The 27578-nt window shown below is 34.5% G+C and overlaps 2 protein-coding genes across 3 annotated transcripts in view; one reads left to right on the top strand and one right to left on the bottom strand.

Moving 5' to 3' along the window:
• On the top strand, positions 1 to 21687 carry adam28 (ADAM metallopeptidase domain 28). Its single transcript, XM_065250288.2, has 22 exons — positions 1 to 318; positions 8427 to 8652; positions 9053 to 9239; positions 10166 to 10254; positions 10618 to 10691; positions 10888 to 10966; positions 11421 to 11497; positions 11764 to 11959; positions 12154 to 12216; positions 12442 to 12513; positions 14711 to 14880; positions 15251 to 15332; positions 15735 to 15865; positions 16480 to 16657; positions 20037 to 20126; positions 20216 to 20411; positions 20497 to 20599; positions 20688 to 20844; positions 20973 to 21053; positions 21212 to 21302; positions 21382 to 21484; positions 21561 to 21687. The coding sequence occupies exons 3-22, from the start codon at positions 9179 to 9181 to the stop codon at positions 21670 to 21672; spliced, it is 2205 nt and encodes a 734-aa protein (XP_065106360.1). The 5' UTR covers positions 1 to 318; positions 8427 to 8652; positions 9053 to 9178; the 3' UTR covers positions 21673 to 21687.
• A 2357-nt stretch (positions 21688 to 24044) lies between these two features.
• The window catches only part of ppp3cca (protein phosphatase 3, catalytic subunit, gamma isozyme, a), a 38737-nt gene continuing 35203 nt past the window's right edge, over positions 24045 to 27578 (bottom strand). For both annotated transcript variants that reach the window (XM_065250285.1, XM_065250286.1), the window contains one exon: positions 24045 to 26544. In XM_065250285.1, coding sequence (XP_065106357.1) covers positions 26381 to 26544 — 164 coding nt within the window. In that variant the 3' untranslated portion in view covers positions 24045 to 26380. The remainder of the gene's footprint in view (positions 26545 to 27578) is intronic.

Genomic DNA, 27578 nt, shown 5'->3' with positions numbered 1-27578 from the left:
GAGACAGATATGAAGTCAGCGTGCCTTGAGTTTCACTCATCTGAAATAGGGGATAAAGGAATTAAGCAACTGACCACTTGTTGCACTCTTAAATGAGCCTAAGAGAATAGGATTTAATTGGGTGTAATGTGGGTGATTGAAGCGGGCACTGTGCAATGGGTGGAAACCAAAGCCTGGTAACTATCTCAGCAGACCAGTCATTATAAAGGAATTAATCTCGCAGATGATTTAACTTACTAGTGTGAAGAGCCTTTGATATCCTTCAAAAGCACAGACGATGGGGGAAGCAGGACATTGAATTAATATTAGCTGTACAAAGTAAGAATACAATTATTACATTTTCATCACTTTATATTTTATAAATGATGGTTTGTACATGGCACAAGCAGCTGCCACCATATTGATATATAGTTTTCATATGCAAACTTCCTTGTGTCGTGTCATATTTGAATAGAAACTCATGGCCACACAGGCAGGCACATAATACAAAAATATAAAAATAAATGTAAAGCCGCAGACATCATGCATTACTTCATCCTAAAGCTGAAATCTCCATCAGATGATCTATAAAACAAAGAATATCCAACAAATGGCATAAAGAGTCTGCTTTGTGTGTTCTTTTGAAGTTTTATTTCTGACTATGAAGGGTGATGCAGAAAGACAAAAACAGAACTTGAGTCAAAAGCTCAGTGGATGAATTATGCATACTGTACATTGCATGGACAGACAACCATGCCTTAAGATATTTTTATATGAAAAATAGGTTTTTGCATGATTTGATAAGGTTGAAAGATCAAATATAAAATCCAGTGTGCCACTGCAGGCACTTAAGATTTTAGAGATTTTTAAATAGTGAATTACAATTTGTAATGTGTCCATACTGTATATTGTAAATGTCTGGTACTGGTGTAGCAGAGGTTGATCACTGTTTGCCTTACATTATTAAATGGATAGAAAATTATGCAGAAAAATAAAAACGCAAGCAAATTGATCACAAAGAAGCAAAAGAACATGCAATAACTGAAACGTCAAAGGTGACTCAGTACTTCTGTTTTTAAATAGTGGTCATGGAAAGCCCTCTAGTGGCCGTAATTATTTATGTTTCTAAAAGTATTAGAATTTTCACTAAAAACTATGAAGTGAGAAATCAGAGAAAAAAAATGCTTTTAGTCCATATTAAGAGTTGAACCATTATAAGCATACCAAAATGTAATATTAATATAATTCAGAAAGATAGTGAGAAAGATAACAAATTTTCAATCACATTTTATATAGGCAAAAAACTATGTAAAAAGTGAAAGTTTAAAGGGATAGTTCACCCAAAAATTACAATTCTCTTATATTCTCCTTTTCGTGTTGTTCTAAACCTATATGAATTTCTTTATTCTGATGAACACAAATGAAGATTTAATAAATGATGGTAAGTAGCTGATTGTAACCATTGACTTCCGCGGTAGGAAAACAAATATTATGGAAGTATAGTGATAAATGATAAAGAAGATATTTTGATAAATAATGGTAAGCAAACAGTTGACGGTACCCATTGAATTCCATCATATTTGTTTTTCCTACTTTGGAAGTCAATGGTTACAATCAGCTTTTTCTTACTTTAAGTCATGTAGCCTAACATAGTCTGCTCGCTTTATCAATATAAAATAACTACAAATGATTTTGAGCACTGCAGCGGGGTCCTTGCTTTGTGTAAATCCAGTAGATGTAATTGTGTTAAATGTTGTAATTCATGTCATGTTCAGTAGAGGGCAGTCGATATATTAACAAAACCATAGCCATGGCTTGTCTTTATCCTTATTCAGTCAGTATTAAAGTTATCAAGCTTGTTCATCCCAGAATGTTCTTTATGATTTTATGTAAAAAAAAACATAACGTCATGGCAACTTGGCATAAAGCGCGACTTGCTGAGCAACATGAATTTGCACAAAGTTGCACTTTAAATTGTCCAAAGTTACACCTTAAATTTCATTTTGAATTTTTGTGCTGACTAACTAAAAATGTTGCTTCTAATCTGATTGATTTAAATAAAACTGAAGCAGCAGTATTGCACAATGTTTCATTGAGTCTATAATTTGCACAGTAATTTGTTGCACAGTAAAATGTTTGATATCTGTAGCTCTGTTTAAGCATGATGCTTTTTGTAGGGATAACAAATGTATTATTTGCAGCTTAATAGAGATGGTATTGGATCGGTATCGACAGATACTCAAGGTTGTGGTATCAACATCCGTATCAGACATGAAAAAGTGGTATCGGCCCAGCCCTGGTCAAAATGTATGACCTCACACTAAAAAAGACCTCTTAGATCATCTGGGACAGGCCTGCTTACTGTCCCCAGAATCAGAACAAAAAAGGGGGAGGCAGCGTTTAGTTTTTATGCGCCACATATCTGGAATAAACTTCCTGACAATTGTAAGCTCGCTACTACTCTCAATTCTTTTAAATCAAGGTTGAAGACTTATCTTTTTAATGTTGCTTATTTTTAATCTATTTAATCATTGTACTGTATTGTAAATTTTATTCTTGTATTTTGTATTAGATCTGTATTGATTTTGGTTTTGTAAATTTTATTTATTTTTTTTTCTCTTCTTTTAAATGTTGCTTTTATATTTTATGTTTGCACCTTGTAAAGCACCTTGAATCGCACCACTGCCGAAACGTGCTATATAAATAAAATTGCCTTGCCTTGCCTTGCCTTGCCTACTGAAAAATCCAGCTTAAGACCAGCATAAGCTGGTGAGCTGGTTTTAGCTGGTCTCCCAGTTTAGTTTTAGCTGGTTTTGCTGGTGTAGCAAGCTGGTTTAGCTGTGTTTTGGTCACTTTTTAATAGCTGGACTTAGCTGGTCAAGCTGGAAGAACAGCTGTCCCACCAGCATGACCAGCTTTAAACCAGCTAGTTCCACCTTAAACCAGCTACCAGCTTATGCTGGTTTAGCTGGATTTTTCAGTAGGGAGGTTAGGTTTTTTAACCTCTATGGCCCACCAAATTCACTGTTCAACCCAAAGATATATTTAAAGTCTGGCAATGTAACTCTGTAAATGTAACCAGATATAAAATTGGTTTGAACTTTTTAAAATTCCGCTGATAAATAATCAAACCATTAGTAAAAAAATATTCGGCTAAACCCCCATTTTATTAAAGAGGACTCTTTCAGTATTAAGACTGGGGCAATACATTGCAATATTAGTAGATAAAGTTTGAAAATATTTTGAAAATTATTTGCATTTTGTAACAGAGAATGCCGACAATTATTTAAACTTTAAAAATATTTAGAAATATTTCCAAAATTAAGTGATAAATGTTTGCTGATATTAATAATTGTTAGTGAGTTAGTGATATAAAGATTTAAAATGAAGAGCCAATGCCAGTCATTTATCTACACTTTGATAATCTGTAAAACATTAAGCACAATGGAATTAGAGTTAGCTTTGATTAGATTACTTTTAAGTTTTTAATAAAACGATATGATCTGAAACTGAATCTGTAAATGCATTAAGATGAGCATGCATGCAAATTAGAGAAAGAATGTTGTGGCCCTATGCTCCAGATCTTAAGCTAGTCCATGCATGTCCTTGAGATGGATGATGGTTTGTGTTTAACAGAAATGATCTTTGCTGGCTGACTCTAACACTCTGTTATGTAGTGTTGGGAGTTCATTTGGACTTTGTATGAAAGACAAGTATAAACATCTAAAATGCAGTTTCAGACACATTCAAGGATTTGGCAGAGGTTTTGTGTATTTTTTGTGGTATTTGAATCCATAGCTTTGGAAAATCTAACATACACTAATTGCATAAAAACAATTCCCTTAAAAATGATCATGAGCACTTCAGTTCAACAATACCCTTACGAAAAAGAAGTATACTTCAAGTTAATTTTATTAAGAATACTTAAGTAATGTTGGAGTATAGTTTTAAGTATACTTTATGTAGTAAGTGTACTAACATTTATGTTCTAGTAGTATACTTGAAAGTGTACTGCTTGAATACCGCTTGGGACTAAATTGGCCCACTTTTAGTATATAGAAGTATACTTCTAAGTGTACTATAAGTGTAAGAGTAGTCAACTTTAAGTGTACAACTAGTGCACAATTAGTTCTTCATTTGTACTGCAAGTGAACTCATGAGTATTCTAGTAGTTTTCTAGACTTATACTTCAAGTGTACATGCAAATGTTCTGTTAGTGTAATCTTAGTAAACTAGTAGGTTACTTATTGTGTGCTGCAGGTATACTTCCAAGTGTTCTTTTAATATACTTTTAGTTAACTAGTAGTTTACTAGTCATATACTGAAAGTGTACATGCAAGTGTTCTGTTAGTGTACTCTTAGTAAACTAGTAGGTTACTCATTGTGTGCTGCAGGTATACTTCCAAGTGTTCTTTTAATATACTTTTAGTTAAGTAGTAGTTTACTAGTCATATACTGAAAGTGTACATGCAAGTGTTCTGTTAGTGTACTCTTAGTAAACTAGTAGGTTACTCATTGTGTGCTGCAGGTATACTTCCAAGTGTTCTTTTAATATACTTTTAGTTAACTAGTAGTTTACTATTCATATACTGAAAGTGTACATGCAAGTGTTCTGTTAGTGTACTAAACTAGTAGGTTACTTATTGTGTGCTGCTTGTGTAACAAAGCACTTTGACACTGAGGATCATCTGCAGGTTTTTATTAAACACACTCATTCCAACAGACAAGGTCAAACAACAGCAAACACAGCAATGTAGGGCAGGCAAATCTTGTAGTCATGAAACAGGCAAATGGGTCAGGGCAGTCAACAAACATAAACCAGGTAAAACAGATCAAGATTAATAAATACAGATAGATAAGCAGGTAGGCAAACCGCTCAGCAATGATAGCCGGTACAAATCAAGACTTTGCACTGACTGAATGGTTCCAGAGAGTTTATATAGGCTGTCCAATGAGTTTCAGGTGGCAGACCAATCAGTCCAGGCATGCAGGATTATGGGAAATGGAGTCCAGAAAGAAAGTTAATATTCAGGGGGTTCAGCCATATTATATAGATATATATATATATATACAACCTCAAATCAGAAAAAGTTGGGACACTGTAGAAATTGTGAGTAAAAAAGGAATGGAATAATTTACAAATCTCATAAACTTTATTTACAATAGAATAGATAACATATCAAATATTGAAAGTGAGACATTTTGAAATGTCATGCCAAATATTGGCTCAATTTGGATTTTATGAGAGCTACACATTCCAAAAAAGTTGGGACAGGTAGCAATAAGAGTATAAAAGTTAAATGTACATATAAGGAACAACTAAAGGACCAATTTGCAACTTAATTGGCAACATGATTGAGTATAAAAAGTGTGCCAGTGTCTCTCAGAAGTCAAGATGGGCAGAGATAGTCTTCTATTGTGAATAAAATATAAGTTTATGAGATTTGTGAATTATTCCATTCCTTTTTTACTCACAATTTCTGCAGTGTCCCACTGTAGTGTCCCATTATATATATATATATATATATATATATATATATAATTTTTGTATTTATTATTTTTGTTTGATTAGCTCACTGATAGCACACGAAAGATTTAGCTTCAAATTGAAAATACAATTAAAAGGTACAAGTATAAAAATTAATACACAGGAACATTGTATTGTACTTTAAGTGCATTATATTTATATTTATAGTATGATGTTAAGTTCATTTAAAGTAAAGTTAAGTAGTAAACTACTAGTTAACTAAAAGTATAGTAAAAGAAAACTTGCAAGTATACCTGCAGCACACAATTAGTAACTTACTAGTTTACTAAGAGTACACTAACAGAACACTTACATGTACAATTTCAGTATGAGTACACTAGTTAACTAAAAGTATAGTAAAAGAATACTTGCAAGTATACCTGCAGCACAAAATTAATAACTTACTAGTTTACTAACACTAAAGATTCTCCATAAAGATAATATACATTTGTACACTACATATACTTTCAAAATTTACTTAAAATATACTGTTTCTAAAGGATGCTAAATAATGTATTTTATAAATATGCTGTCAGTGCATTATTATAATGATAACTTTAACAGATAAAGTATACCTAAAATAAACTTTAAAAAATATACTTGGAGTTAAAGTTCTGTGTAATTTTTAAAGTATACTAATTTGAACTTATTTTAAAGTATACTTTTAGAAAATATACTAAAGTATAATTATTTTGAAATATGTTAAAAGTTTAATTGTAAGCAAATATGTTGTAAGCATACTTTCAATATATTCAAAGATGGTACATTTCTTTCTAAGTATATTTGTAATGTACTAATTTAAATATACTTAAAATACAATAAAGTATATTTATTTTTCACCAGGGCTAATCATATGGCTTTTTGCAGTTCTCTTGATGTAGCTTTCGTTGTTGCATTTTTACTTTAAACTTTTAAGTATATGTCAATAAACAAGTATAGGCCAAATATACTTAGACATTTCGGTCAGTATAGGTCAAGTATACTTTAGTACAATTTAAGTATATTTCTGAGAAGTACCTAAAGTACATTTTAGAGAAGTACATAAAAAGTTAACTGAAAGTATACTTTCTTATTTTAAGTTTAAAAGAAGTATACTTATAGCACACTTGAATAAACTTCTTTTTCGTAAGGGTAACGACAACAATCATCTATAAATTTCATCAGTAAGACTCCTCACTAAAAATACACCATTTTTAATTAATCGATAACATTAGACACTAAAATATATAGTGTTAACAATAAATAAATCAGTTAATAAAATTACACATGTTATTTCATTAGCTTCATTTGTTGTTAAAAACTATATACCATAACCATCTCACTTAGTTTCAATGACAGGACTCTCTTTTACACATACCCAATTTCAATTCATCAATTGCAGTATAGTCACTAGAAAAATAAAAGTTAAATTACCATTATTATAAATATTTCTCCCCACTTAAAATTACACATATATTATTTTATTAACATTGTTTACTGTTGATCGAGTAATCACAACAAAGACTTCTCAGAAATCTAACAAAATAATCCCTGAGTCCTGCCCTTATTTGATGAAAGTTAATATTGACATTAATGTTAATGTTGACATGTCTGTTTGCTTAATAGCTATTGTTTTAACCCGTGTGAGAAAGTATGGTAGATAATGATTAAGATATTATATTATATTTAATATAATATTTATATGATTTTATTCAAGGTACAACAAGCTATTTCAATGTTTAGCCGTGTTCTTCTTGGAATGCACTATTTCACAATGAGGCGTTTTAAGTCTCGAGGAGCTTCAAAACCATTTAATTACAGTGTGGCACTGATTTAAAGCTTACAAACCCTCTCATGCTCTCACATTATGTCCCCATCAAATCCTAATTTGTTTCTTAAATTCATGGGGCAAGACTTTCGAAAATAGAAAATATCCTTTTCAATAAAATTATTTAAACTAATGAAATATCTTAGGCATGCAGGTTTTGAAATCAAGTCAGTCAACATAAAAAAAATGTATACCTTTACAATGATCCACTCACCTGTTCGGTGGACATTATATCTTATGCACGATAGCTTTGTCTAACATTTCGCTTTTTAAAGGAGTAATAGTACTTTCTCTATTATGATAGTACTTTCTCTTTATGATCTGCCTGTTTTTTTGCCTGAAGCAACAGGTTTTATCTAAGCACATCCTGTACACTCATGTAAACAGTGATGTCATAAAAGAATAATTTCTGACCTTTCAGTCAAAGATTATTTCTTCATTAGCTCCTTATAAACATTTTCACCACAAATTACTTTTTTTTAACAAAAAGGTTCTTTAGATGTTTAAGGTTCTTAATGGAACCATTTAGCCCAATTTTTTCTATAGAATTGGGAAGCACCTTTCATTTTAAGAGTGTGCTGTTTACAAGCAATTTCAATCCTTATCATATGTACAGTTTACAGGTTTTTTATTCCTTCACTCTTAAAAATAAAGATGCTTAAAATTTTTCTTACAGCAATGCCACAGAAGAACCATTTTAGGTTTTTCAAAGAACCATTTCTTTATATAATCTGAAGAACCTTTATTCACCTCAAATAACCTTTTTTAAAACCAAAAAGGTTCTTTATGGAACCATTTAACCAAAAAAGGTTTTTCTATGGCATGAGGAAGCACCTTTTTTTAAAAGTTTAATTTACAGAACCAGCTTCAACAGATCTTAATTCATGAAGCCTACACATACAATTTTAATTCATTTGCAATGCTGAGAAATGGCATATAGTCCATGAATGGACAGAGAGCAGAAGGAGGCAAGAGGGGAGGGAAGAGGACACACAAGCCATAACGGACACTGCTTGCCTTTTCCATTCCACCAACTGAACAATAGCTTTGTTTGAGGATTCAGGACAAACACAGTAACTGCATTATTGTCTTTTACTTGACCTTGTGTTTTAGAATAAAATCAGAGGATATTACACTGCAGAAAGCGGATTCTGTTTTGGCTCAAATTATCAGTTTTCATGCATGGCTTGGCAATTTGACACTGTCAGGATGTGTGAAAGCTCAAAGACTGAAAATAAGTAGAAGGAATGATGATGATCATCCAAAACACCTCTGCATGCTTTCTAGTGAATGCTCATGTGAAATAACGGCAACGGCAAGTGAAGAGCTTCTCTTTGAGGTATGGCTGGATTTATTTCCTCATTCTTTAGAGTAGAAAATATTTTGGCTATATTTGCACTATAAATGCAGAAGTGCCCTGCATGATATGTGATTGTACTGTAGATAATGTGTTCTGTTGAATGAATAAAAGTTATATTAATAATAATAAAAACTCAAAACATTGTATATGATATATGAAGCAATCTATGCATGACTACTGCTTACATCACTGTTTTAGCACCGGTCAAATAAAATTCCAAATCTGGCATGTGACTCTTTTTACAGCACTTTGGTCTTACCAAACAAGTATCATTATGTCACAGTCTGCCCGCATGTTTCCTCCTTTCCTCTGACACACATTTAGAGGCGTGTTCAAGCAGGACACAACTCTTTTATACCTCTGTCTTATTTCCTGAAAGTCCATGTATAGCTCCAAGACTTCCCTGCTTAAGGTGTGGCCTACATCACAGCCCAGGTGATCAACACATTGGACGTAACCTACGCCTAACTGACCGATACTGTATCAGTTGTTTTGCACAGAGACAATGGCAGGGCAACATCTCATGTTGTGGATCTTCACTCTGAGTCTTTCATTTGATCCCTCAGGTAAGATACTGGATATACCAGTGGATCTGCTTAACAATGACTGTTAAACTGATCTCTGCACTGCTATAGACTCTTTAAAGCTATCGCTGACTTGTACTGACTCAGTCTAAAGAGACACTTCAGTAGTAATGTTACCATTTAAAAATGTTACTGTACTGTAGTATAGCTTCAGGTTGTAGAATTGTATTATTGATATGACTGGAGAAATGTGTGAATTTGTTATCTGGAATGATTGAGATTTGAGTACAGATCTCATGTTTGTTTATAGCTTCATTTATGTATGTGTGTTTGGACATTTAAATGTATAGTACTATTATTACATAAATGTAATATTTACAACAATATTATTATGAACAATCTTAATAATGCACTGGTAACAGTGTAGAGCGGGGGTGCTCAATCCATGCGGCAGTTTCAAAAACAATGAGCACACCTTACTTTAGTCCCATTGTAAGTGTTTTGAGACTAATTCAGTGTTATTGTTAGACTGACGCTACACCCTAACTCACGCTGAACATTAGTGCACCTGTGGAGTTTCAAAAACTGACTATATCATTTCATATCATTTCTTTGAGATCTTATCTGTTGTTTGGTAAAGTAAACTAGAACATGCAAAGCCACTGTTATGTCCGGATAAACATTAACTACAAACATTGTTAATGTTTCAGTTTCTACCACACATACAGTTAATAGCTGTTTTTTGAAACGCAAATCAAAAAGCGACTTAATTTTCTTTAAAGCTTTTACAAAAACTGTGTCAAAAAAAAATATATTATGTTTATACTCTGCCTACATCTTAAAATTACAGAAATGCGATATGTACTGTAAGATTATTGACTGGCAACTGGCACCTAAATGAATGAATGTGTATTCAATGAAATATATGTTGCGAGTCAGTGTCTTAAATCTATCTCTCTCTGCTGTAGTTAGTCACATTTCTGAGATTGATGGAATAAAGGTTTATGATGTGGTTCGACCAATCAGGATACATGACCTGCACAAAAGAGATTTAAAGGTGAGCTATCTATCTATCTATCTATCTATCTATCTATCTATCTATCTATCTATCTATCTATCTATCTATCTATCTATCTATCTATCTATCTATCTGCTAAATAGCACTTAAAGCTCATAATCATAGTGGAACCATTAAGCACCTATGAAGAACCATATGGGGCTGATATAGCACCATATATGGTTCTACATAGCACAATATGGTTCTACACAGGTGCTACATAGATGCTATATGGCACTTAAATGGTTCCCCTATAATTACGAGCTAGTGAACCACTTTTAGTGCTATTTAGCACCATTCGTTTTTTAAAGTGTATCTATCTATTATTTTGTATTAAACTGAATTAGTTTCTGTTTCTTGCAGTCAAGACCTGACACAATGAAGTATGCTATGACACTGGGTGGTAGAGACATTGAAATGCATCTTCAGAGAAATGAGTAAGTTTGTCTTGTCTTTGTCATCACTTTATTTAAAAAAAAACACATCTTGTGATGTACAGTTATGCAAGTCTGCAAATATATCAACCCGCAAAAACTTCCTTGATGTCACATACAAGCAACAGGCATTACACAAACACTGTTGTTTACACATATACAATGACTTTTGTTGGGACTTATGTGTGTTACTCAACAGTGGTCTACTGACAGATGATTACAGTGAGAACCACTACACTGAAGATGGGACGCTTGTCACATCCACGCCTGATGATCTGGTACGTTATATAGGGCCTACAAGCAGTTATTAACCTGGAGGCCGTGGATTGTGCCACAAGATTGGCAACTAGCTTCCAGTTACTTACTGTAGATTTTACATTTATTTAATTTACTGGCAACAGTTTGTTCAAAGTTAAATGAACATTAAATATTCTGGCAACCAGCTGCAAAATTACAGCAAATTTTTTACAGTGTTTAAAATGTTTTGTTTAATTAAAATTTTAAGTTTTAGAATGTTGCATGTCATACATTTTCTTCTGGGGGGGGGGTGCAAAGGGATGCACTGTAAATGGGGGGCACGCCAAAAAAGATTGAGAACCACTGATATAGAGAATTACAGTATATACAGTAGGCTATATGGTATGTTTTTTTATCTTACCCTATTACACTGGCTACACATATTATGCAAAGACATAAGAGAGATTATGATTTCATTCTCTTTCCCTTAAACAGGATTTATGTTACTATCATGGGAAAATAGTGAACGACAGCGACTCATCGGTTAGCATGAGCACGTGTGATGGACTACGGTAAAACTTCAATCATTTCTTCTGGAATTTATAAAATCACACGTTGTTTTCTGTAGTGCACCGTATCTACACATTTTGAACAGTATTCAAATATTTTAATTATCTTACTATAAGAGTTTAAGCAATGTATTGTTTCCATTGTGTGTTTTTTTTTCACTTTTGTGCAATTCAATACCCTTTGTTACTACATAGATAAAAGTGACAATCACATGTTGTTCCCTACAAAAATCACACATTGCAACCAAAATAATATCATGTCTTTACAGAGGATATTTCCAGACAGCGGAGCAGAGGTTTCTGATTGAGCCATTATCTGAAAACACTGATGGCGATCACGCTGTCTTTAAGTATGAGGACATTAAAGAGGACAAACCTGCGGTTTGTGGAGTAACCAACACTACTTGGGATAAGAGTGAGGATGGCACTCCTCCACGCCTCAGCAAATCACGTTCTCGTTCCTCAGTACGTTTGCATGTTTATGAACAATATTTTAATGGTAATCAGAGACAATGGGTAATGTCGGATAAATATTTGATGAGTGAAAATTACAGCAAACTACGGAAACAGGATTTACAAAATGTCTCGAATTAATCATAAATCATAATAAATCATAGTTTGTTTTTTAACTACATAATTGTTATGCTTTTTCTGTTTAGGGGCCAACTTTGTTCCAGCAACAAAAGTACATTGAGTTGTTCATTGTGGCCGACAACAGGGAGGTAAGAAAGGGAAGTACAAGATTGCGACAAACAACGTTACCAAAAAAATAATTTCTTATAAATTAGTCAGAAATTGTAATTTTATAAAACATGCTTATGAAGCATTTTCTGTTTCCAAATTTGTCGATGCATTCAAATCTCTGAGAGAATTTCATGTGTCGCAGTCAGATAGTTTTATGCTTTGTGTTCCATAAATGATTCACCCTGTGACTAATGTTCCCACAGTTTAAAAAAATGGACAGCGATCTCAAAAAGTTGAGAAACAGGATATTTGAAATCATCAACTTCATCAATAATGTGAGTCACTGACATCATACTGCTGTATATGCAGTTAAAACACTCTAAAAATAAATGCTGGGATGTTTCAACCCATGGATGAGTACAATATGGACAAATCCAACTGTTGGGTTTGAACTGATGACCTATGCTAGGTTATTTCAACCCATAGTTTGGTCAAATTTAGCCAACAGTTGGTTGGTCCATATTATACCTATCAATGGGTTACAACTAATTTATCACAGATACAGAAAACCATTCAAAGCAGTGGTTTTTAACTTTTTTACGTCAAGCCCCCACCCCCATTGCCCACAACAATATCTGAAGCCCCCATTCACAATTTCTATAAAATAAAATATAAAAATAAGAAATATATTAATGTCTGGTTGTTTTAGCTTATTTTAATGCTTGTTTTCTCATATTTTGAATAAATTTAAGTCATCTTGAGGCTCCCTTGGAAATATGTGGCCCCAGCCCCCTGGTTGAGAAACTATGCTCTGTGATTAAAGGAAAACGCCACCGTTTTTCTATATTTTACTATAGTAAAATATAGAAAAACGGTGGCGTTTTCCTTTAATCACAGACCATAGTTTCTCAGCCAGGGGGCTGGGGCCACATATTTCCAAGGCAGCCTCAAGACATGACACATTAAAATTGTGTTCAATAAATGTAAAATACCTCATTAAGAGCAATAAGTATATATATTTAATTAGTATAACACAAAAAAATATGTACAATAATTTATTGATTTCTTTTTAATTGCGTTAACACAATTAGTTTGAGTTTGGGTTCTGGAAAAAGAATTTCCCAGCATGCTTTGCATGCAACTGCTTTTGGAGAGTCATTTTTTTAATTAAGTGTTATTTTATGCATTTTTAGGTAAAGAGAAAGACTTAATAGTGTTAAATGTCCGTTTATCTTATTGATTTAGAAGCGTTTGTGTTATATTTTTTCAAATTGTTTGGTTACCATCATGCAGAAGAGTGGCGCTTGTGGTTAGGTTGTGGATGTGACATATTCCTCTCAATGAGCAATAACAGTGTTTATGCCTGTTTGGAGATCAGTCTCTTCTCAAATGCTCATCCAAAGTATCATTTGTTATTATTATAAGCATACTAACATGTGCTTATGCTAATTAGTATGATATAAAAACGTTATATATAAAATAACAGAATTGAGGTCTTCAGACTACATTACATTGAGTTATTCAAAATACGCTAAATTGAGTTATTCAGACTACACTAAATTGAGTTGAGGCAACTAATTGAGTATTGCCATTTACTTTAAATTGAGTTGGACCAACTCAATATATTTTAATTGTGTTAAGCAGTTTTTTATGAGTTAGGGGTACACATTCATATTGGATGGAAATCCTGCCCACAATTTTATTGAGTTAATCCAATGAATCATTTTTTTGAGTGTATGTTCTTACCTCAAGTTAGATGAATTAATAGATACCTATCTTTTTTCAATGCTCGCACTTTTAATCTTTGTACAGTGCTTCGTGAATGTGCTTCGTAATGCATTTAGCCTAGCCCCATTCATTCCTATGGCTCCAAACAAAAGTTTAATTTTGTGCCACCATACTTACTCATGTAACTTCTCATGTAACAGTCTTTAAATAGTGAAAACATGGAAATGTTTGGTGGCTTCTAAATTAATTCCTGTTTGGAGCCATAGGAATGAATGAGGCTAGGCTAAACGCTAAAACATTCACGAGGTGCTGTACAATGATTAAAAGTGCACGCATTGAAAAAAGATATGTATGTATTAATTTGTCTAATTTGAGGTAAGAACATAGTAAAATATTGAAAACTGTGGTGTTTTCCTTTAAATATTGTTTTCTTACCCTATCAGATTTTTTTTTTTAAATATGTACCCCAGCTGTCACTGGGGCTGTATCCTTTAATCCTTTCAAAAAGTACAGCTTTGCACCTAAAAAGTTCATATTACTACTTCAGAGACACATACTGGTACCAACAAGAGCTTATTATTAGTAACACAAAGATACATACTGGTATCAAATGTATCTATCTAATGGTACCTGTAAATGTTATGACCTTTATAAAGGGTACTAGCTCACACAACTGGGGTACATATTTTGACCTTTTTTGTTAACAGTGTTAGAAACATGAGATGCATAAGCATTTGCACAAGCTGGACCTCACTCTACACAATATACATCTACTAACCAAAACGGTTTCTACTGGCTATGCAGGTTTATAAAGAAATCAACACATTTGTGGCTCTGACTGGGTTGGAAGTGTGGACAGACACCGATAAGATAACCGTATCCTCTGTTGCTGGAGCAACCTTGGATGGCTTTAGCAAGTGGAGGAGCAGTGATCTCATGAAAAAAAAACGGCATGACAATGCCCAACTTCTCAGGTCAGCTAAGATATAAAGCACAGAATCAGTTCAAAACATCTCTTCGATTTGCTTGGTTGATTTAAAACAGTGGTGCCCAACCCGGCTCCTGGAGGGCTACCGTCCTGCAGACTTCAGTTCCAACCCAGCTCCAACACACCTGTCTGTAATTATCAAGCAACCCTGAACACCTTGATTAGCTGCTTCAGCTGTGTTTGATTGGGGTTGGAGCTAAAATCTGCAGGACGGTAGCCCACCAGGAACAGGGTTGGGCACCCCTGATTAAATAGCTTTCAAAGCAAGATTAAAGATAATAATTACACCTCATTATCCGAAATGTAATCCAGTAGGACAGGTTGCAAGATTAAAAAGTGATTTTTTGTTGTCGCAGTGCGATTGATTTTGAAGGAGCGACTGTGGGCCTAGCTTACATTGCAACTGCGTGTGGAGGTCTCTCAACGGGGATTATACAGGTGATTCAAAAGTCATTAACATTTTATTCGGGAAAATAGATCATCCCACCAATCATGTGAATGCAATGTTATCAAAATATTAAAATGAACAGAAAAAAGTCATTTCAACATAGTGGAGGAAGCAAAGGAAAAGAAAATGTGTTTGTGTATTACTAAGGAAGCAGACACCACAACTATCCACCACACTCTCTCCATATATGGTGTGTTCTTGTTTGGTTGATAGTGGTTTATTGTGTTAAATGTCGCACTTCCTTGTTCTAAGCTTTTAATTTAAATTTATGTTAATCCCTGTCCAGGAAACCACCCCTTAAAAGTCTCTGTAAATTCATAGCCAGTCAGAATCTTGACTAAAAAAAATATTTGTGACTTTTTATAACAAATTTTTCCTTTCCAAACTCACAGGATCATAATGCGAGGGCCATAGCTGTTGGGGCTACAATGGCCCATGAGATGGGTCACAATCTTGGCATGAACCATGACACCAACATCTGCAGCTGTACTGAAAAAACCTGCATCATGACACCCGCTCTCAGGTACTTCCATGGCAATCACAGAGATCCAAAACAAAACGTAATTTATAAATTGATAAAATAAAAACACATTGAAATGAATTTATGTAACCAGTGGTGGCCGGTGACTTCTCTTCTATGGGGCATGAATTAAAAAAAAATTAACACTAAACTCTGATTACATATGAGATAATGTAAGCATCTGGCAAATGTGAGCGTCTCGTTTATCATAAACCCCTTCGAAGCATCTGTTGCAGGCACTTATTTTGACATGTCCATAGGTTCACATGATCGCGACATGACGACCCAAACACATGACGGGCTAAATACATGTTTTGACGAGATTTGCATCGTGCGCCCTCAAAAAAGAAGTCATCGGCCGCCACTGTATACTCTTAAAACATCTAATGTGTTGTCCTTAACTTAACACATCTTTTATTTATTTGAACACAAATCAACATGAAATGACACATAATGTGTTAAAAATCATGTGTTAAATAGAATAACACAAAACAATTTTTTTAAAATGAACACATCCTTTCTAGAGTGTATGTAACCAACACTGTGGTTGACCATGGGTTTCCAGAGAACCTCAAATCGTATATATTAACATATATCACCAATTTATCTCTCTACAGCTATGTGATCCCTCAACATTTCAGCAGCTGTAGTACTGGAAGCTTTGAGCAGTACTTGAACACCAAAAACCCGGAATGTCTTCTAAATGTGCCCAAAGCCATAGATTTGCTTCAGCCTGCAGTGTGTGGTAATGGGTTTGTGGAGAAAGGAGAAGAATGTGATTGTGGAACATTGCAGGTAAACAGGATTGGAGTTAATGAAAACCGACTTATTGCCCAGCGGCTGATAGAAAATATAAAATAGAACAAATATGCGCTAAACCAAGTCAGTTTGTTAATTTAACCCAACAAATGGGCAAGCGTGGCCCATATTTAGCCCATGTTTTACTCAAGTGATCCTAGTTATAAATGAATTTCTTCTTTCAGCCAAACACAGTCAGAGTTATATTTAATAATATCCTGTCTCTTTACAGCTTTTTAAAGCAAAGAAATGCAACTGCGAACTGTGATTTATTTTCTCACAAATGAAACATACATTTTCAGAATGGTAGGCCTATTGAAAACCCTACCCAGTCTCACAAAGTTTCGTGATATAGTCACGTATTTTTTTTTATTCTTTTTTCGTGCTATTATCACGAAATTTCGTGTTTTTTCGTGATCGTATAACGAATTCCTGTTTTCGTGTGATTATCACGTATTGGTTACTCAACTGCTTTTTCCTATTTTTAAACCATTGTCGCTTCGGTTTAGGGTTAGATTGGGTGCTTGCATTAGAATGTCACTTTATATATTGGTTTATACTATTTTTTCTGATTTATTTTTTTATATGTCGCCTGACGTTGGGGTTAGAGTTGGGTTTGGTTAGGGATGTCATTTTATGTAAATCTAACCCTAAACCGAAGCGACAATGGTAAGAAAATAGGACAAAACAGTTGAGTAACCAATACGTGATAATCACACGAAAACAGGAATTCGTTATACGATCACGAAAAAAACACGAAATTTCGTGATAATAGCACGAAAAAAGAATCAAAAAAATACGTGACTATATAACGAAATTTCGTGTGAAAACCATGCAATAATCTTAAGATAAGGTCTGCAACAACTAATCATTAAAAAAATCTATAATGCAATTTGTTGTCAATGTATCGATGTTACATCACATACTATCGCACCACTGTTGGACTGCGCGGACATGTGTTCGCTTCATATAGCACGAGCTGTGCACTTGTAATTAAAGTCAGGTGATGATTTCTTCATACAGCGTGAGCTGCATGCTCAAAGTCAGGCACTTTTTCTTCATACAATGCGAGCTGTAGGTTTATCAGGTGCTTCTTCTTTCCACCTGCACGATCACCTTGTTTAAAAATAAAGCAGTATTGCCAGGCCTGCGGAGTCCTGAATTGGGCTAATTTTAATCCGTTTCAGCAGGTTGATGTTATTCTGCGGGTTAGAGATGAAATGATTTGTTGATTAGTTGTTGGTATTCGAGATGTGAATAGGGATGCTTTTGGACTAGTTTTATAGAGCACCTATTTTGCTGCAAAAAAACGTCGTTATTTTGTCAATTTGTTATAATACAATGTGTTCGCGTATGGTTCAAAATAGGGATGGGCATTCAAAAAAAAAAATTTAGTCGATTGTCGGGAGAACTAACGATTGACTATCGATTAATCATTAATATTTTTATAATAAAAATAATTATTTAACTTTTATAATTCAAAAATGTTGAATACAAAAATACAGCGTGTTTTCCTCCATGAGACCTTTATTACAAGATCAACTTGTGGCAGACAGTTAAACTACATTTAGTTAGACAAACGGAACATATATGCGCTTGAATGCGGTGCTCTAAAGCAGCGGAACCTGCAGCTGCAAGCCGCATTCTTAAACAGAGACCTCATTTGTTCCAAAAAATCATGACCTCTTCATGATTATTTTTTTTAAAATCAAAACACGGAATGTCACAGATAACGGAGTATGGTGTCAAATATTGCACCCTGGTGGTAAAATGTGGAATTGCTGCCACACGGTGAAATTCATTTAATTGCTTCAAGACACACGCTACGCTAGGCAACGCAACCTGCATTAGATAAAATCAATAATTAATCAATAACAAATTAACGTCATCGACTAAATTCATAACGATCAATTATCGATTATTAATTAATCATGCCCATCCCTAGTTCAAAAACACATTATTTCCCACATACCGTACATTTTTGTGGCTCCAGATGTCCCAGCCTTCCTCAAACACTCTGATTTGTTACAAAGCTCATCGATCTGAAAAGCGCGGTGTCCCCGATTGGCCAGTTTACCATTGGCCTGAATACCTCTGAAATCAGCCGGAAATTTGACGCTCCTTACCATATTTTGAAGATTAGCTCACAATGCAATACTGACAGGAGTAAATATCGTCTTTAAAGGATACTAAAACATTAAAACCATTTGTGATCGTAGAAACGACAAACAACAAGCGCTCTGCACTGCACAAAACTCGTGTTTGAGTCATGGTTTAGTCAATAGTTAATTCTTTAAATATGAAAACATAGACTACAGGTTCTATTTCAGAAGCAGGCAGAATTATGATAATGACCATCGTGTCCACGTCAACAGGCCCAGGAAGTAAACTGTGGCCTACAATCCGTGTGTTATTGTAGTCCAAGAAAAGAGATTAACGTTGGAACGATAACTCGCGTCATAACTTGGGATGTTCCACCTTTTGCATATCGTTAACATGTACTAATACACATTTACACACCAAAGGTAATGTAAAATTGCGAATCGGATAATAGTTGCTCTTTTAAATAGCCATTGGGGTGGTTTTGTAATGCAGATCTGAAAACCCTGCCAGGACAATGACGGAAGCAAAAGCGCAAAAAAACACTGGTTAATAAAAGGTTAATATATTAGTAAAACTTTTGCAATTTTAAAGTACACTATTACATGTGAAGCCCCTCATTTAGTGCCTTATTTAGCTATAATAAGGGGAGAATCTAATTAAGTAAATGATTATGTTTTTATCTGTTTAGTCGATTTATTGAAAAAATAACTGCCTGATTAATCGATTATGAAAATAATCATCAGTTGCAGCCCTACTTCTGATGTGAAGACATTAAGCACTAGTTACATTAAAAACTCTAATTATTGCACGTTTTACATGTTAATTATGGACATATAATATTATGAAAACTATTGAAGATACAACATAATGCCAAATATTTTCTTTCATAAGATAATGTTCTAGACAAGCACAAGCAATTCTCGACAGGAATGTTTCGAGCTTGCATTCTTTAACAAGAAAATTACACCAGACACAGTGATGTTTTGAGATAAGATATGCAATTCTTGCGGTGCTCTGTGAAATCTGGTAAACAGACAAGGCATGTGTGCAGATTTGTGTATACATGCACTCGTTTGGATTAAATAAAACAGGATGTACTGCTTGCTTTGACAATTGAACTACTGCCAAAAAACTTCTCCAAATGCTAAGAACTAGAACAAAAGAAGACAATTTATTTTGCACACACCCAATGTGTTCACATATAAACAAATGTGCAAAGACTAAATAAATGTTATTTCAAGACAGCTTATCTAGATTTTGTCTTTTTGTGTAGGAGTGTACAAACCCATGCTGCAATGCGACCACCTGCAAATTATCAGAGGGCTCACAATGTGCAGCGGGAGATTGTTGTGACAATTGCAAGGTAAGATCTGTAGTCTGAATCAAGTAGAACAAGTATGCAAAATTTGATGCACCTACATGCGATATGTAAATACATTTTTAATTTCCCAGATAATGTCACCGTCACATATGTGTCGTCCAGTAAACAATGAGTGCGATCTACCCGAGTACTGCAGTGGAAAAGCAGCTGAATGTCCTGAAGATGTCTTTACAGTCAATGGACTTCCTTGCATGAATGAAAAAGGCTACTGCTTTAACGGACAGTGCCCGTTAAAAGAAGACCAGTGCGTTAAAATGTGGGGTCCGAGTGAGTATGCCACTTAGTCCGTCCATAATTGCCTTAAAATTAGATTTTGGTCAAAATATTAACGTTTTTGCTTTGTCAACTAAAGCTGCCGATGTGGCTCAAAACAATTGCTACGACAAAAACACAAGAGCACAGTACTTTGCCTACTGCAAGCGCACTGCTGATCAATATATTGGATGCCAGAAAGAGTAAGATTTCACATCCTTCTTTCCATCCATTAATACTTTTAGATAACTAAAAGTATGATTGTTTAAAACGTGAATAATTTCTTTACAGAGATATTATGTGTGGAAAACTGTTCTGTGAAAATGGCAATAAAAATCCTAATTACGGACGCCTGGTACAATTCAACAACTGTAAAGCTACTTTCTACAGCAACCCTGCCGAAGATTATGGACAAGTTGACACTGGCACCAAATGTGATGATGGGAGGGTAAGAGCGATTTCCAGATCTCTAACACATCAAATTCATTTTGTACATTTATTTACAATTGTATTATATAATGATGTTTTTTAAGCATCAGATAACACCATTTCCAATCCATGTCCCATTTATCTCAGGTTTGCAGCAAGAATGAGTGTGTTGACTTAGAGACGGCTTACAAAGCAACCAACTGCTCAGCCAAGTGCAAAGGACATGGGGTAATACTTTAAATACCGTATGCTACTTTTGAATGAGATTTAAACGTTCTTCCCAGTAATATAGCTTTACAATTTAAACCTTTGATATTAAAGCAGTTATAACATCGTACATGTATGTTACACAAAATAGTCTAAGTGTGAGTGTGTGTACATTACAGGTGTGTGATCACAAACTGGAGTGCAGATGTGAGCCTGGTTGGTTGCCACCGAACTGTGATACACCAGTATCAAGTGAAGGCTTGTCTCCAGGTAGTACTACTATACAGCGAATGCTTTCAAAACATTATTTCTGCTATTTAACACTGACTTGCACTGTTTGCACTTTCAGATGCAAAAATAGCCATCGCCGTGATTGTCTGTCTGCTGGTTGGGATCATTCTGATTGGGCTGGGCGTCTTCCTGTTCAAACGGAGACAGAGAAGACCAACTGGGTATGAGTACATGACAAAAAACTCATATGTGTATAAAACAATGTGGATAAAATAAACAAAATCATTTTTTTTGTAGCCTTCCAACCCATAGGAAAACTCATGTGGTCGACATTCCCAGCTACAGCCAACAGAGACTGATGACGCCTAACCAGAAACCAACAGCAGTAAGAACATCTATCTATCTATAATTTATCTAAAAAAAATTTTTTCATGATTATAGTATCAGGAATGAATAAAGATGTGTGATTATAACAGCATGATATTTACGGTATTGTTTTAGATAATAAAGCCTACAGCACCTCCTCCACCTCCACCTGTCTCCATTCAATCCAAACCTGTACATGATGACTACAGAACAGCCCGACAGGTACCGTAACTGTCCAGGATGTGATATTTAACATTTGAATCAGTAGGCTATTCAACACAACTGGCTTCACGTTTGGGCAGCAAGGATTATTCAACAATTTGAAAGTAAAATCAGCATAAACATCTGTAACATCTGACCTCTTTCTTCCTTAGGCCCTCAGACCTCCTCCTCCTCCAAGGGTGTGATGTCTAGCGTCGGTCAAACTACATGCATAGCACAAGCACTTTAAGATGGTCATTCAATTCAGTGCCTGCTGAATTATTACAAGTGTTTGAAACATACACACAGAGGCTTAACCCCTTCAAGACATAAAGTCTCTCTGGGAATACTTCACAGGTTTAAAGAAAGAAGACAATTTAATATTGCTTTTACAGCATTCAGAAGATCGTCTTTGATTCTCAGAAAGCCATTTATTTGTGTTTTTACCCTTTTATACTTATTTGATATCCAATTGTCAAAACAGGCAAAGTTTTTTTATGTGAATATGTACAGTTTTTTTTAAATGAGTCTGACTTATGATTTGCCAATCCAGCACTAAACATGTGTTGTTTAGTGTTTCTATTAAAATGAAAAAAAAAAAAGTTTTTTGTGTCATCAATGTACACAAATATAAGCTTGCAGTTTGTAGCATTATGTTTTCATTTGATATTATCATACAGAATGTTTATAAGATCACAACTGAAGATGTATTATTCACTACTGTGATTGTATTTGAATTTAGACCTCAGATGCAAAAGCCGCTAAACAGCTCCTCAAAAATGAGATAGGCTAATGATATTGATTAAATGTATTAAATGTTCATCAAATACCTTTGATTCATATCCACTTAGCTCGCCATTCAGAAATACCAATCAACTAAACGCCATGTAGATTTGTTGGCAGAATCCTCTAAACGTTGACTTTGTGCACTTGTCCTCTAAGTGCACAAAAGGTTCATTTGATGAATTACGACGTGCAATTTGCAAAACGACCATGCATCACATTTAGGCCGTTACTTAATCCGAATACTGCAGCCTGTGGAGGTTGCATATGATGACATGCAGTCTGCATATGTCATCAAGCCTGGTTGATTTAAGTTAGCTAAGCATTATATTCAAAAGTCATTAGCATATTACTACAATTTACCATTAACTAAGAATAATAGTTAACTTTATCATTTTAATTTATAAAAATTAATATTCTGAAATAAGACAGTCTCGATTAAGTATGCACACTAGAACTGTGACTTCCGGAAGCTGCAGCCTTCATATTGAGAAATAGCCTTAAAGGAAAACTGCAGTTTTTCAATATTTTACTATGTTCTCACCTCAACTTAGAGAAATTAATATACATACCTATCTTTGTTCAACACGTACACTTAATCTTTGTACAGCGCGTCACAAACCTATTCAGATCCCGTGTCCACTGGAAATGGCATCACGTTTTGTGGTTCAAACGAATAAAAATGCTGATCAACCTAAAAAATAAGGTTGAAGGGGTAAAAATTGTGTTCCCTGTGACTTGGACCTGAATACAACCGTTTGTATCAGTCACATGGGCTACAGCGGCACCTAATGTGTGGTTCAGTATTTTCAATCTTACACTTTGACATTTTATAATTTGCAATGTTTAGTTTCATCTCTAGTGCAACATATTGCAATTGTTTAGTATGCCTTGTTCAAAGAAGTGGATTTTTTTTTTAAGTGAACATTTTTACCACAAAAGCTTGCATGCACTTAGAGGGGTTTGCCGCTAAAGACAGTTAAATTTGTTAACTTAAAATGAAATGACAACAGTGACATTTGTGAAAATAAGGCATTTCAATTACTCACTAATACAAATGCTTATATACAAGAAAACATGTCAGATGCACTTTGAGGGTTTTGCATCTGAACTCTTCATTGATTAATGTATACAAAGGCATACTATTGTAAGATACACACAAACATGCAGCGTTAAATTACATTTACAGTACATATACACCTCTCACACCATGAATATTGAAAATCACAGCATGGTTGGTCCTATTTTTCTTATATATATATATATATATATATATATATAAGAAAAATAGGACCAACCATGCAGTCATTTTCAATATTCAGTTTTTCCCTTCTTTAATAATACATAAAAATATCAAGAATATATGGTAGCTTTGTATTACATTTCCTTAAAAAAAGGCTAGCTCAATGAAATCCTAATTTTTTAATACCGTAATAATTTTTAAGATTGTGCATGAAGATTTATGTACATTCTGACTTGATTCTGTCAATGAGTTTATCAAGGCCCTAACAATCTAATTTTAGCTCTTTAACATCAAGAATCATCAGGAATGTAAAGAAACATCTTGTAAATAAAGATCTTAAAGAGATTCGAACTTGTATTGGACATTTGAGCTGTCCCTGATGTCCAAAGACCTATACTTGATGTTACCAGTATGTGCTGAACGAATACCAGAATTCCTTATACAGAACCTCTCACACCATTCTAAAAAAAAAGTACGGACTTTGATCAGCTGCTTAATTTATTTGACTTTAATTGGTATCAGTTGTAATACATGCAAATAAATGAAACATCATCTGTGACATGATCATGCCTGGCATTTATAGTGCCCATGTGCAATTTTCCCTTTAGAGTCCATAGACATACTGCATCGATTTGATCCTTCAAAACGCACACAAACTTCAGGAAATATCATATGTTGGTAGGCTGCACTGTTATTTCGCTCTGTTAAAGCGATGAGTTCATACATCTAGATGGGACAGCATAACAAATTGGTCATATTAAATTTCACTTTCATAGAACGAAACATAAAAAAAATGCCTTTTATATCTCACATGTGAAGTGTGATCCAACAGGATCAGCCTAAATAAACAACAAAAACATTACAATAGTTTTCTAAAATGTTGCACATGTCATTTCAACTAACTCCAGAAATCTGTCAAGTGCGGATTCATTATAAAGACAGACATGATGATCCTGTCTTTATAACAAAATGGGTTGCTCGCTCATGTGCATACTGTAGCATAAGACATTCAACATCCTCGCAAATCATGATCCGCTTTAAACCTACAGCTCTCAAAATTGTTGACTGGTAAATGAATAAAGACACTGCATGTGTGGATTAATGCTGTTCCTCTGAGGTCACCTGAAATGGAAGAAAAGTTCTTCATCTTGACAGAAGGTGGAGCCATTCCACAACATTTCCTAAATTGTAATAAAAATTCCCACCCCCAAAACCTCATGTAGTGTTACGACTCGAACCACAAAGTCACTTTGTCAAATATATATATTAAGTTTACATGCTTTGTTAATGGCACAAACCAGATAAAAATGGTCTGTATGAGCAATATGAGTTAGTTTGCTCTGTCCATCTTTTAGTGAAACACTTCATATATGGCCTGTAGAACAACATTTTTTAAAGGGACAATAAGACTTGCTGCTTTAGAGGTAAATGCAGGTGTTGTCCATTCGAGTTGGCCTTTTGCTGCATTTAATGCCATATGTTACAAAAAACAAATAAAACCATAATCTCACTATTAAACTTTGGCTTGAGCAAGTACAATTTCAAAATCCCAAATCGCCCAACACTGGCCTTATAGATATACTAAAAGCACTCACTGTATATATACTGTATGAACAAATAGGACTTTTTTGTTGCATTAAACAAAAAACTAATCTCTCATCTCTTTACTAAATATAGCAAAAATATGTGTGGCAGAAAGAACGGGGGTCTTGAAATCTCTGCCAAACGATAACCACAAAGATACCAAAAAAACTTGCAGTAGTTTTCAGACACTAAATGCATTTTGACAGTGCTTTCATAAGACTTGTTTCATGTTTAAGTTTTACTCGCACATGCAAAATCAAACACAAATTATATTTAGGATCGCTGTCCCCAGGCAAAACTCAAGTGCTGATTATTTTAGACAAATATAAATGCTAGCTTTTAAATGCCAAAACAAACACATTGAACCAAAAGCAGCTAACATTTTCACGTTTGAATCTTACTCAAAATTGAAGAGATAAGGAAATAATATTCAAGAGTTTAGTTTTACTTTCATAAATATAAAACATTTTTCAGTTTCAGTTTCCCTTAGCTAAATCCCTCACAGACATATTTATTGATAACGCACATCAGTATATTCAGTCAAAGAATCCCTTGCCAATACATTATGACATCCAACATTAGAAAAACAGGATTAAGTTGATCTCCTGATCAGTAAAGCATCTGAAACCCACACGTCTGTTACAAAACTGTACTTACTGTACAGTTTAAAAGTTGACACGTCATGATTGATTACCTCTTTTTGCACACTTTAAAATGTTCACTCATCTTTAAAATGTTGCTAGCAAGTACATCTAAACATTTCATGTAATAAATAAAATCTTATGTTTGTACTTAGTTGTCAGTGATCTCTCTCCTCTCTCTCTTATTCCTCTCCACATCCCGGGGCCTCGCCTGCAGGTTCCAGCAGTTGAGTCTCATGGAGAACTAAGTACAGAGAGAGGAAATGCTGTGGTGGAGAGGAAAAGTGCAAAATCTTCCCTTACGCTTTCCCATCCGTGCCATTTTTCTCATTGACCGTGTTAACTGCGGTACCGTCGGATTTTTTGCCATCCTTCCGAGGAGGCATCCTTTCGTTTATTCGATCCAGGCCGCGAGCTTCTTCGAAGTTGCGGATCTTCCGTGTAGGAGAGAAGCCTTGGATGGCTACAGGGAAATGAATCAAGGAAAACAACAGGGTGGTGAAAAAGAGAACTTTTGTTGAAGGATAACTCCACTCTAAAAATTAAAATGTATTAATTATTTACTCTCCCCCAAGTTATTCAAGGGTGTTTATGTTTTTCTTTCTTCAGCTGAACACAATTAGACATTTATTAAATATTAAGGCATTGCTCGGGGTTTCAAAATTAACAAACGTGCATTCATTCATCATAAAAGTAATCCATATGACCCCAGTCGATAGGTTTGTGAGAAAAATATAAAATAATATTTTGAGCTTTTTAGGGACCGTGTAATGGCGTGTATGTCATAGTTGTGTAGAGCCCCCCCCCCAAAATTTGTTGACAAAAATTGGTTAAATAATCTTGGTTAGTAGCCTTATTTTTCTGGTGTTTAATTACACAGAATTTATGATAATACATTTATTATGTACTTCATAAAATGTCAAAAAACAGGGCCTCCTTGGCACCATATCCCCACCCTGCCCAAGGGAGCCATGCCCCACAGTTTGAGAACCACTGGTGTATGTAATGGAAAAATAACAGTTCTAGATTCAAATATGGCTGTGCGTGAAATCTCATTGGTTCTCGCATGTCTAATGACTAGTCGTCAAATGTGTCAATAAAACACATAGTCACAAGACATGGAAGATTTCACGTTTTTTATGTGCCATATGGATGATGTATTTTTGTAGGCCAACCCAGAAATTAGCAGGGCACTGTTTTCGCCAGAAAGCCCATTCATTTTTTCCATAGACTTTTGGACTATCGCTAAATATAAGCTCTGTGTTTAACAAAAGTTTATAACATTTAAAGGAGCATTTCACCCCTAGAACCATTAATCTTCATTGAAAGTGTGTCATATTTGTAGTCGAAATGTAACATAGATTTAGAATTTGGTGCCTATTTGACAGAGAAAAGGGGTGTTTGTAGTCTCACTCCCTCAACAAAGATATTGGGCTTCCTTCTTTTAATGATGCAAAATTATGATTTTTACATCATTGAAAAAAAAGGAAGTGCAAC

Source organism: Paramisgurnus dabryanus, chromosome 5, assembly GCF_030506205.2.
Source record: "Paramisgurnus dabryanus chromosome 5, PD_genome_1.1, whole genome shotgun sequence".
Taxonomy (NCBI): domain Eukaryota; kingdom Metazoa; phylum Chordata; class Actinopteri; order Cypriniformes; family Cobitidae; genus Paramisgurnus; species Paramisgurnus dabryanus.
The sequence above is the reverse complement of the archived record's forward strand: the minus strand, read 5'-3'. Positions and strand labels throughout refer to the sequence as shown.

Excerpts from the sequence above, each read along its gene's own strand:
- adam28 (XM_065250288.2), top strand. The coding sequence starts at position 9,179 with ATGGCAGGGCAACATCTCATGTTGTGGATCTTCACTCTGAGTCTTTCA. Across the intron at positions 20,127-20,215 it reads ATTGTTGTGACAATTGCAAG|ATAATGTCACCGTCACATAT; the intron begins GTAAGATCTGTA and ends TTAATTTCCCAG. Across the intron at positions 21,054-21,211 it reads CCAAGTGCAAAGGACATGGG|GTGTGTGATCACAAACTGGA; the intron begins GTAATACTTTAA and ends TGTACATTACAG.